Source organism: Sitodiplosis mosellana, unplaced genomic scaffold, assembly GCF_009176505.1.
Source record: "Sitodiplosis mosellana isolate CC-2019 unplaced genomic scaffold, AAFC_SMos_1.0 Smas_scaffold_30, whole genome shotgun sequence".
NCBI lineage: Eukaryota > Metazoa > Arthropoda > Insecta > Diptera > Cecidomyiidae > Sitodiplosis > Sitodiplosis mosellana.
This window is the reverse complement of record NW_022595272.1, coordinates 787,154-797,064: the sequence shown is the minus strand read 5'-3', so window position 1 is coordinate 797,064 and position 9,911 is coordinate 787,154. Positions and strand designations below refer to the sequence as shown.

Below are 9,911 nucleotides of genomic sequence, written 5' to 3'. Positions count from 1 at the left end.
CACAGAAATCAACGTCAAAAGCAACAGAATCAGCACAGAAATCAACGGAAACAATTCATGCAACAAATTCTACATAGTTATCAACGAAAACCACGTCGCAACGTAAGTTAATTCATTGCAAAGCCATTGAACGCACATGAAAAGATTTTGCTATTTTTTTTACAGCCAATTACCGCTATTCCACCCATTAAAGCTCCTACAGAATTATTGTCAATTACCAAAGGCATGAATGCCATAGACACTAAACAATCCACAGCAACTGCAGCATCGCCTAGTCTTATCGTTCCAGAAGCTTCAAAAATTATTGGAGATCCAAAACCTGCAGGTTTGTCGAAAACCTCCGAGCCGTTTGTAGCACCAGCAGATAAAAAATTGCCGGAATTATCGAAATTTGCCCAAGAACGAGTTGTTACAGAGACCACGACAGCTGCAGTGCCATCAAAAAAAATCGAAGAACCAAAACCTGCATCATTTATAGAAGCAAACAGAAGGACATACGCTGAAGAATTGTCAAAAACTCCAGAGGATACAAAGACCACAGCAACGTTGGGACAGGATTCATCAGATATCGTGTCTAAAGCCGCACCAAAGGGTAATTATCTCATTTTTTAGTGAATTTAATAGTAATTATTTTAAAATATTTAGTTTAATATATTTTTCGAAACGACAGCAATCCCAGCGATAGCAGCTGCCCATTAAAGGAAACCAGACGTATTAGTTACATTTTTGGAATGATTCTCTTGAATGGACCTTTTGACTTTCTTTTAGATTTCATTTTAATTTAATTTAGTCCTTTTCTTCAGCTAAAGTGGGTTATCGAAGGCTCTATTTATGAAAATAAATGTTCAATTCAAATCTACTTATTGTGAAACAATACTTGGTTAACCGAAATAAATATAATATGAACATTCAAGCTCTGTTCGTGGCTTTCGTTTGAATTTTAATCGTTTGGAGTTATTAATCAATAGGGAAAACACAACGAAGGCGTTTGTAATGAGGATAAATGAAACTTTTAAATAATCTATAAAATTTTCAAACAAAAATTGATACAAATTGGTTGATATTGGTTTAGATTCATTTATTCCAGTGGCAAAATCCGTTTGTTCAACAAGGTGAAAAAATCACGTCACGTTATTTAATTTATAAAACAACTGTTGATGCATAGGCTGAGTATGGAGCAGCAGCCACATATGGTGCCGAGTATGGAGCAGCAGCCACATATGGTGCTGAGTAAGCTGTGGCGTATGGGTAAGAATAAGCAGCAACGTATGGAACTGTGTTACCGTGGAATTCACCTGTTTTTTTTTTTGATAAGACAAAAATGAATTTTTTTTTTCATTAGTGGACAAGAACATATTTGCCTTAAAATTTAAATTCGAGCATATTTCAAACATCAACTCACGCGAAACGACTGCACTTGGAGCAAATGGAGCGGCAACAACTGGAGCACTGTAAGCGACCACATCTGGCTTTGGTTTAGCGCATACGTAGGCGATAACCATGAATACAAAAGCGATCTATTTGTTCAAAACAATGTTGATAGGTAAAAATATTCAGAAAAAAAATTCACATTCTATTTTTACGCAATGAGGTAAGCAGTTCTTATCTTATTTCTTCAAACACATAAAACTATAAAAATTCTTCTGCACTCAAAGAAAAATTCCATTTTCAAACAGTTCACTTACGATTTTGAACATTTTGATGTTTGTTATTTAGCTTATTCGATCGATAAACAAAAACTGATACCTTCTTCAAATGGACTTCGGCTTTTATACGATTTTGTTTACCATTGAAAGTGATGGGAGTTAGTCCATTAACGATTCACAAGATTGAAAGTGAGTACGTGCCGTGAAAATGTAAATTATGAATAGCAATTGATTCATTGAGACAGCAGCTGATGTCGTAGTAGTTTGAAGTAAACACGTTGGTGCGTGAAACGCATAATATTTACAATAATTTTTATGTTGATATTGCTATTTATATGAATCATTTGAACACTTTATGTAATTCAAACACAATCTAAAATTGGATCTGGGGTCAATAATCAAATAAAATTTATCAATGTTTATCAAAACTGAAATCATTCAATTCGAATATTTGTTTTAATTGATAAAATATTCATTTCTCGTTTTCAATTTAGAAGAAAAAAAAAACACAGGAAAAAATGTCTCATTTCATGGCCCAAATGAATTTGCTATTTATTCCTTTCTGAATCAATTTCACGGAATTCTATTTATCGCTTATTTTGCCTTCGCCAAAAGCATTTCCCATTTTACAATAACAAAAAAATAACCAAAAAAATATGCATAAAAAGTCAAATTTTGACAGAAAGATTACCAAATATCAAAGTGAATCATCCTGAAAAAAATCTAATGATTGAACGAATTTCTTGATAGTAGACAGATTCATTTGTATTTGGAAGAAATTGAAATTCTTGGATGAAAAATAATAGAACAAGGATGTGATCATAGCCTCGCTAGCGCAGTAGGTAGCGCGTCAGTCTCATAATCAAATGTAGGAGTAATCTGAAGGTCGTCAGTTCGATCCTGACGCGGGGCAATAATTTTTTTTTATTCATTTATTCTTCTCTTTTTTTCTTCGTACTTCTACTCTAAGTCCATGTATTGTCTATATATTTGGAAGAAAAATTTTTTTCTTTCATTGCAATTTTAAAAGGCACTGCCATTTACTTGTAGAACGAAGATAAAACGAGAATAATGAATTAAAAAAAATTATTGCCCCGCGTCAGGATCGAACTGACGACCTTCAGATTACTCCTACATTTGATTATGAGACTGACGCGCTACCTACTGCGCTAGCGAGGCTATGATGATCCTTATTCTAGTCTTTTCCATTCTATACCGGAGCGATTCTTCCAATCGATAGACACTTATGATTGCTGGCAGTAATGCCATTTTGTATAGAATGATTTGATGAGTTGTGATGATGAGTTTTTCAATCACACGCATTGATGTTGAAAAAAGAAAAAAAAATCATGTTTCACTTTAAAGCCGCTCGATATTTATTTTTTCTATAAAAAAAATACAATTTTGTTATCGAACGAATGAAGTGTATTTTTTATTTGTCGGTGAAATGTTTTTTTTCTTCCTAAAATCCAATTATAATAGAGCCACTAGGCTATATTTAGCAAAAGACGACTTATGTGTGTCACTCTTCATAGCAAATCCAAGTATTCACGTCTACTTCCTTCAAAAAGCATGGGTACGACTTTAATGTTGTTGCTCTCTCAGTTGCTCTTTTTTCATTTTGTTCTTCTATCGCGTTCAGAACCAGCTTGATGAGATTTTCATTGCCTGCACAAACCGCAAAATTGAATGGAGCATAAACACAATGAAAAAAAAGTTCATAAAATACCTGACTGTTCTGCTATTTCGAGTAACGTTTTTCCTGCGTTATCTTCAATATTTACTTGCGCACCATATCGAATTAACTCTTCCACCGTCTTTTCTTTTCCTTTTGTAAGAAGGTATATGAATTTTTGAATATTTCAATGGATATGTTGAGAAAAAAAAATACCAAATCGAGCTGCTACAAAAATTGGCGTCCATCCGATGTGATTTGCCAAATTAACGTTTGCGCCGCGGCTGATTAATAATGGAACCATTCTTTCCTTTCCTACAAAAAAAAATCTTTTGAAAACAATTTTTTGGTGCAAATTACTGCATTACCATTGAAAGCAGCTTGATAAAGAGGCGTTTTTAAACCACAACCGAAGTGGTTCTGACGATTCACATCTGCACCATGTCTGATTAAGAATTTGGCAATATCCTCATGGCCTATATAGATTGATTTCGTTCAGTTTAAAGAGAATCTTAGCCACATTTTTCCAGTTTACCATAAAAAGCGGCTTCGTGCAAGGGTGTATCTCCAGAGTGATTTTCGACGTTCACATCCTCTCCGTTTAAGAAATGTTCGGTCACATTCTCCAAACTACCTAATAATCATTTAAATCCATTCAAATGGCTCTTATTTGATTGATGTGACAATTGAAGCAATTTATTTCTTAACCTTCACTGGCAGCCAAGTGAAGTCCTGTGTTCCCGTGATCGTCAATCGGCTTACCAACCAAGCTTGAAAAATTTAATATCGAAACATTTGACAAAATTATATCGCTCATTTACATTATTCAGTAAACAATGTTTACATCACTGTAATATCAACGCATGCAGTCTTTGCACACATGCAAGGAAAATGAATTGTTTTCAAGTTGGGTAAGGTAAGTATTTCGTAATAAATGATTTATTGCTGCACGTGCTCTTATAAATGCATAAAATTGCAACGATAGTTTTAAGCTTGATAATAGCACCTTGTCAATTTTACGTTGGATATTAAATACGCTACATCGTATGAAGTATTTTCTTCGGAATCATTGCGTTAATACTTACAAATATCTCAATTCAAATGCTGAAAAGTAGTAAACAATCTATTATTCAAATACTGAAAGGGAGATGGCAATAGTTAATGAATTTGAAATTAAATACCATTCAAAAATGGAATGAATGTTGTCAAAAAAATTAAGAACTTCATTGTAATGCTAGTTCTACTTTTAAAAAAAAACTGAGCTATATATTCGCAGATAGTTGAAAGTTGACTGAATTACATTTTAAAAACAATAATATGCAAACTCAAGAAAACAACCTACTCATATAAATTGATAAGCGACAAAATTCAACTTCCATAAACTCGCAACGTCAAAAACATAAAAGATAGCGAATATTCTGGGTCAAATTTCGGCTGCGTGAATTACACAATGGAACTTTTTCGAATGATTATGCTCAATGAAGCAGCGGACTTGTCGGCACACTCGTGGATTTAGCATTTCACTTGCTTTGGCGATTCGTGAGTTGCCGAAGCATCATATATGCAGTGCACTCGATATTTAACGTGAAATCCTATATTCGGTACATCGAAGTCGGCCGAGGTATGATTTCGTTTGGGCGTCGCGTAAGCAATTCACTTGCGATATAATGTGAATCCCTATATACTATATATCGCAAGTGAATTGCTTACGCACTACGCGCAAACGAAATCATACCTCGGCCAACTTCGATGTACCGAATATAGGTTTTCACGTTAAATATCAAGTGCACTGCATATATGATGCTTCGGCAACTCACGAATCGCCAAAGCAAGTGAAATGCTAAATCCACGAGTGTGCCGACAAGTCCACTGCTTCATTGAGTGCTTGAAAAGAATATTTACGGAAACTGATTACAGTCGTAGCAAATTTTAAAGCAGTCAACCTCACCAGCCACGAAGGCAATTGCTGAAAAAAATGTGAATGCTTTCCGACAAAAATACTATAAATTGTGTTTTCATTTCCATTAGAGTTTTATTTTCTTCTGTAAATCATTTCCAAAAACGGAAAAAAATTATTGCCAATTGAAAATAAAGAATTAATCCCTTGAGGTAGGTGTTAAAATATTGCAGGGCAAATGTCATTTCTCTCGGAAATCATAATTAACAATCAGGTTATTTGATTTACAAAAGAACTGTCGATGCATATGCCGAGTATGGAGCGGCAGCAACGTATGGTGCTGCATAGGCTGTTGCGTATGGGTAAGAATAAGCGGCAACGTATGGAGCTGTGTTACCATGGAATTCACCTGTTTTAAAGAAATAAAATCCAGATAATTAACAAATGCTCAACATTTTGAAATGTAAAAAATGTAACTCACGCGAAACGACTGCACTTGAGGCAAATGGAGCAGCAACAACTGGAGCACTGTAAGCGATCACATCTGGCTTTGGTTTAGCGCACACGCAGGCAACAACCATGAATACGAAGGCGATCTATTGAATGAAAAATTGCCAAATATTTTAAGAATTTTTTAAATGGCGGATACTTCTTAGATCACTTCCAAGCACTATGAAAAAATTCACAATTTCAATCCATTTCAGCAGTGGTATGAAAATTACTTACGATTTTGAACATTTTGATAATGTTTGATGTTTAGCTTATTTGACTGATAAACAAAAACTGATACATTCTGCAGGTTGATTTTCGCTTTTATACTATTTTATTTACTATTGATTCAGTGCCCAATATCGGGAGCCCATTAATAATTCTCATCACTCAAAACTCAAATACGTGCCACGAACAACAAAATACGTTTCAAGGTGAATTTCAGAGGTGTTTGTAGTAATTTCTAACTAACAAATGGCCAATTACGTGAAACGCATAAAAATGAGGTCGTATTCATCTTTTTGTGTTAACATCGGTAATTTCGGAATCAATATCAAGACTGATTCAATATCATTCCAATTTCTATAATTGATTTCCATTGATTGGTAAAATTTTACTGAGCTGAAATCAGAAAATTTATTTAAAGGAGGGCAAAAATTTAATACCCAACGTAAGTTTCGATCTCACGACCTTCAGATTTCTCACACTTGTGAGACTGACACGCTATCGACTGCGCCAGACTGACACTATGATTACTTTGGATGGAGCTCCATGCACCGGCCACTGCAGCTCAAATGAAATTATAAGAACACTTTTGATTACGATGCCATCGAAATTTGATGCGAAAATTGCGAAAATTCGGTTAAGCACAGCATGTTATCAATTCGACTCCTATCACCAACAAGCAAAAATTATATAAAGTTGTTTCTTCGAGTTAGAATTCACTTTGATAACCATATTCAAACAACCAATTCTATGCCAAACATATTTTCTGCCATACTCTAACTCTGTTGATTAGAAAATCAGAAACATTTGATAGAAGAACAAATAGAAGAAAAAAAGTACTGTAATATGAATTTAAAATAACATTTATATTCAATTCATCTGTTTTTCAAATGGCTATTGTTCGTCACAGTTGATCGTCACGCACAACATGCACTGCTGTTGTATATTTGCGTATGGTGACACTTTCTTTATTATGAAAGTGTTTTTTTAAGTGTGTTCTCATTTGACACACATAAACAAACAGAGACCAGCAAATGTCAGCAATGATTCGTTTAATGAACTTCAAAAGAGAATCAACAGTACAGTTTTTATTTAAATACAAAATACAGAACAATGTGTAATAATAGATCGTAGATCAAGATATAAATTCATATGCGTGCTTCTTCATTTTTATGGCAAGCGATTCATGAAGATAAGAAATAAACTTGATTCCTTTTTACACTTTTTTCGTTTTTTTTTTTTCATTTCATTTTTAAGTTTTGATTTTTCTTTTGAATTGAAAAAGCCTTAAAAATAAATTGTAATGTTTTTAATTAGAGTATTTCTTCAGTCTTTAGCACTTTCTTTTCGTTTCGACTATTCATCATCGTCGTCGTTTTGCTCTTTTTCAGCCTTGAGAAGCATCATGAGTATTTTGTTTTTGTCTGCATAAAGAAAAAAAATATAATTTTCTTTTACTAAATCAAATCTGTGAAGTCAGTTTTCTTTCATTACCATAAGCTAAGTCAATGGGTGTTTTTCCTTTGAAATTTTTAATTTTCAAATCCGCACCGTTTTCCAGAAGCACTTTTACAACTTTTGTGTGGCCTATATGATAAATATTCTTGACATTTATTACTTATTGAACTTCTATTATGACATACACTGACCTTTCCGCACAGCGTTGTGTAGTGGAGTATTCCCGTGATAATTTGTCACATCGATATCATCATAGTCATCGATTTGTTCTATAACTTCTTCAACTTTACCTTTCAATGCAGCATCATGAAGTCGTGTACTTCCATGCCGGTCTTCAGCACCACCTTCAAAACCAACCAACTGCACTAAATAGATGAGAGCACCTAAAAGTCCCCACCCCAGAGTTTGCTGCATTCTTTCCGGCAAAACTTTGTGAGATTATGGAATATTTTTTAGATTTAAATTGAAAATGACGACTTTTATCTCAAAATTCTATTACTCACATCCAACAAGACTATTCATTATCTTCAATGTCCTGCTTTGAATTCTAAGAAAAACAAACAAATCTCGAATTTTGTTTTAAAATTAAAAACGAAGGTATTCTTAAACTAATATGAATGAGTTCGGCAAAGGTATGGAAATCAACCGACACCCATATTATTTGACACTTCTCAACAGATACTCTTGTTTCTGAAGATGCTCACCTATTTTCCTCCATTGGATATGGAGCTGCAGAGGAAAAATCAAGTCAAAAATAAGAATAAAACAAAAATGGTATCCAAATAAAATTTACCCGCTGAAACTGTAACTAAAAAAGCGACAAAAAATGCAAACAGTACGATGAACAACTTCATTTCAAATTTTATTCGATTGAATTTCTTGAAAATTGAAACTATTTACGTAGAGTTTTAAAGGAAAATGAAGTCCAAATGTGTGAGCGATTCGCTTTTATACTCGGCGGAGAGATGGTGAAAGTCCAAACCTGCAACTCTTTGTTTGATAGTAATCTGATGCCCGATCAGCTGCTTTGAAGTAAACATTAAAAATTCAATGCCAAATAATTTCTGAGGCAGTTAACTATTCGGCTCATCTTACAAAAAAGTTTTTTTGAAAGTTGGCGATTAATGTAATTAAATGAAGAAATTGAATAACAACTGGACAACTGCCTGAACACCATAATTTAAGTTTAAACTCTTAAAACAATTGTTTTTTTTCCTCATCCTAGACACGTACCAACGTATTGTGTTTTGAATTATTGATTCTCACTGGCACACAATTGATTGATCACAACTGATTTCGTGAAAAATAAAATAGTATAAAAGCCAAGATCAACCCGAGGATTGTATCAGTTTTTGTTTATCGGTCAAATAAGTTAAACATCAATCGCTATCAAAATGTTCAAAATCGTAAGTGATTTTTCCACTGCAGTTGGAATGGATTGGAATAGTGAACTTTTTTCTGTTTGAAAAACAATTGAAAAAACATTCGAAAAATCCTTAAAATATTCGACAACTTTCCATTCGATAGATCGCCTTCGTACTCATGGTTATTGCCTGCGTGTGCGCTAAACCAACACCAGATGTGATCGCTTACGATGCCCCAGTTGTTGTCGATGAAAGTGAGATCGTTTCTCGTGAGTTTTATTTTGATATTTTCGAATTTCAAGAGTGCATTATGAATTTATTAAAAAAAATTTCTCCTGTCTTCTGAAAAACAGATGAATTCCACGTTGACACTCCATACGTAGCCACTTACTCTTATCCACACAACACAGTCTACTCAGCACCATACGTTGCTATTGCCCCATATTCGGCATACACATCAACAGTGCTTCTTTAAATTAAGTGATGTGATTTGATTTCGTTCTTGAATGCTTTCAAAAAAGTTGAATTCGATTGTTGAATCTTAATAAAATGCAAAGTGTGCTGTTCGAATGTATTATTATATATTTGTTTTTACTGGTTAACCATCGATATGTTTTTTAATTATTGAAAAATTTCTACGTTTCTAATGAAGAATATATCCGTTGAAGTGAAAGCCGAAATTCTAATGTCAGTGAGTGATATTTGCCGGATGTCATCCAAAACAGTTGATGTTTTTAAGTCGATGGAGTAGGACCTGAAGATGAGAAACGGTTTTAACGAGAAACAATTGAAATTATTTGGAATTGTCGCGAATTAGATGAGAGTAAAATTCTGAAATCGAATGAAAATAACAATTCACCTGTTGAAGATGTGATTGGTGGTGGGTTGGTTGCCATGGTTGGCATGGTTGGCATTGTGCTCACTACAATCGGGATTACCTGGAAATAGGGAAAACAACATTTTTAGGCAAACTTGCATACATAGACCAATCTCCTCAATGGGCTGAAAATTTATCTACTTACGAAGCAAGTTTTGCAACGTGTTTGTCGTCTTCGACTGCGTCTCTTCTTACTTCCCTTCCGCTTCTTGTTGCTCTTTCTTCTTTTCTTGCTCTTGTTCTTACTCCTACTCTTTCTCTTGCTCTTGCTCTTGCTCTT

General features: G+C 34.1%; 4 protein-coding genes and 2 non-coding genes across 6 annotated transcripts; 2 read left to right on the top strand and 4 right to left on the bottom strand.

Annotated features, from left to right (window-relative positions):
• Window positions 1-6: 6 nt before the first annotated feature.
• On the top strand, window positions 7-911 carry LOC129569173 (uncharacterized). Its single transcript, XM_055447764.1, has 3 exons — window positions 7-102; window positions 166-592; window positions 671-911. Exons 1-3 carry the CDS (start codon window positions 58-60, stop codon window positions 697-699), a joined length of 501 nt encoding a protein of 166 aa, XP_055303739.1. The 5' UTR covers window positions 7-57; the 3' UTR covers window positions 700-911.
• A 146-nt stretch (window positions 912-1,057) lies between these two features.
• LOC129569174 (cuticle protein 16.5-like) lies at window positions 1,058-1,826 on the bottom strand. The gene is made up of 3 exons (XM_055447765.1): window positions 1,686-1,826; window positions 1,403-1,517; window positions 1,058-1,295 (listed from the first exon to the last, which is right to left on the bottom strand). Exons 1-3 carry the CDS (start codon window positions 1,695-1,697, stop codon window positions 1,141-1,143), a joined length of 282 nt encoding a protein of 93 aa, XP_055303740.1. The 5' UTR covers window positions 1,698-1,826; the 3' UTR covers window positions 1,058-1,140.
• A 644-nt stretch (window positions 1,827-2,470) lies between these two features.
• Window positions 2,471-2,559, top strand: Trnam-cau (transfer RNA methionine (anticodon CAU)). Its single transcript is given in 2 exon segments — window positions 2,471-2,507; window positions 2,524-2,559. It is a non-coding gene; the product is annotated as a tRNA-Met (tRNA).
• Window positions 2,560-2,736: 177 nt separating this feature from the next.
• Trnam-cau (transfer RNA methionine (anticodon CAU)) lies at window positions 2,737-2,825 on the bottom strand. Its single transcript is given in 2 exon segments — window positions 2,737-2,772; window positions 2,789-2,825. It is a non-coding gene; the product is annotated as a tRNA-Met (tRNA).
• A 257-nt stretch (window positions 2,826-3,082) lies between these two features.
• LOC129569172 (ankyrin repeat domain-containing protein 29-like) lies at window positions 3,083-4,577 on the bottom strand. The gene is made up of 8 exons (XM_055447763.1): window positions 4,503-4,577; window positions 4,407-4,425; window positions 4,030-4,091; window positions 3,857-3,955; window positions 3,690-3,797; window positions 3,538-3,636; window positions 3,376-3,474; window positions 3,083-3,314 (listed from the first exon to the last, which is right to left on the bottom strand). Exons 1-8 carry the CDS (start codon window positions 4,546-4,548, stop codon window positions 3,169-3,171), a joined length of 678 nt encoding a protein of 225 aa, XP_055303738.1. The 5' UTR covers window positions 4,549-4,577; the 3' UTR covers window positions 3,083-3,168.
• Window positions 4,578-5,328: 751 nt separating this feature from the next.
• On the bottom strand, window positions 5,329-6,045 carry LOC129569171 (uncharacterized). Its single transcript, XM_055447761.1, has 3 exons — window positions 5,945-6,045; window positions 5,700-5,814; window positions 5,329-5,627 (listed from the first exon to the last, which is right to left on the bottom strand). Exons 1-3 carry the CDS (start codon window positions 5,954-5,956, stop codon window positions 5,503-5,505), a joined length of 252 nt encoding a protein of 83 aa, XP_055303736.1. The 5' UTR covers window positions 5,957-6,045; the 3' UTR covers window positions 5,329-5,502.
• Between the last annotated feature and the right edge of the window lie 3,866 nt (window positions 6,046-9,911).

Coding starts and splice junctions, on each gene's coding strand:
- LOC129569173 (XM_055447764.1), top strand. CDS start 58: ATGCAACAAATTCTACATAGTTATCAACGAAAACCACGTCGCAAC. Junction 103..165: donor AACGAAAACCACGTCGCAAC/GTAAGTTAATTC, acceptor TTTTTTTTACAG/CCAATTACCGCTATTCCACC. Junction 593..670: donor GTCTAAAGCCGCACCAAAGG/GTAATTATCTCA, acceptor TCGAAACGACAG/CAATCCCAGCGATAGCAGCT.
- LOC129569171 (XM_055447761.1), bottom strand. Junction 5,628..5,699: donor CTCAAGTGCAGTCGTTTCGC/GTGAGTTACATT, acceptor TCTTTAAAACAG/GTGAATTCCATGGTAACACA.
- LOC129569172 (XM_055447763.1), bottom strand. CDS start 4,548: ATGAAGTTCTTAATTTTTTTGACAACATTCATTCCATTTTTGAATG. Junction 3,798..3,856: donor GCACGAAGCCGCTTTTTATG/GTAAACTGGAAA, acceptor CAATCTATATAG/GCCATGAGGATATTGCCAAA. Junction 3,475..3,537: donor TTTTGTAGCAGCTCGATTTG/GTATTTTTTTTT, acceptor TTCTTACAAAAG/GAAAAGAAAAGACGGTGGAA.
- LOC129569174 (XM_055447765.1), bottom strand. Junction 1,296..1,402: donor TCCAAGTGCAGTCGTTTCGC/GTGAGTTGATGT, acceptor AAAAAAAAACAG/GTGAATTCCACGGTAACACA.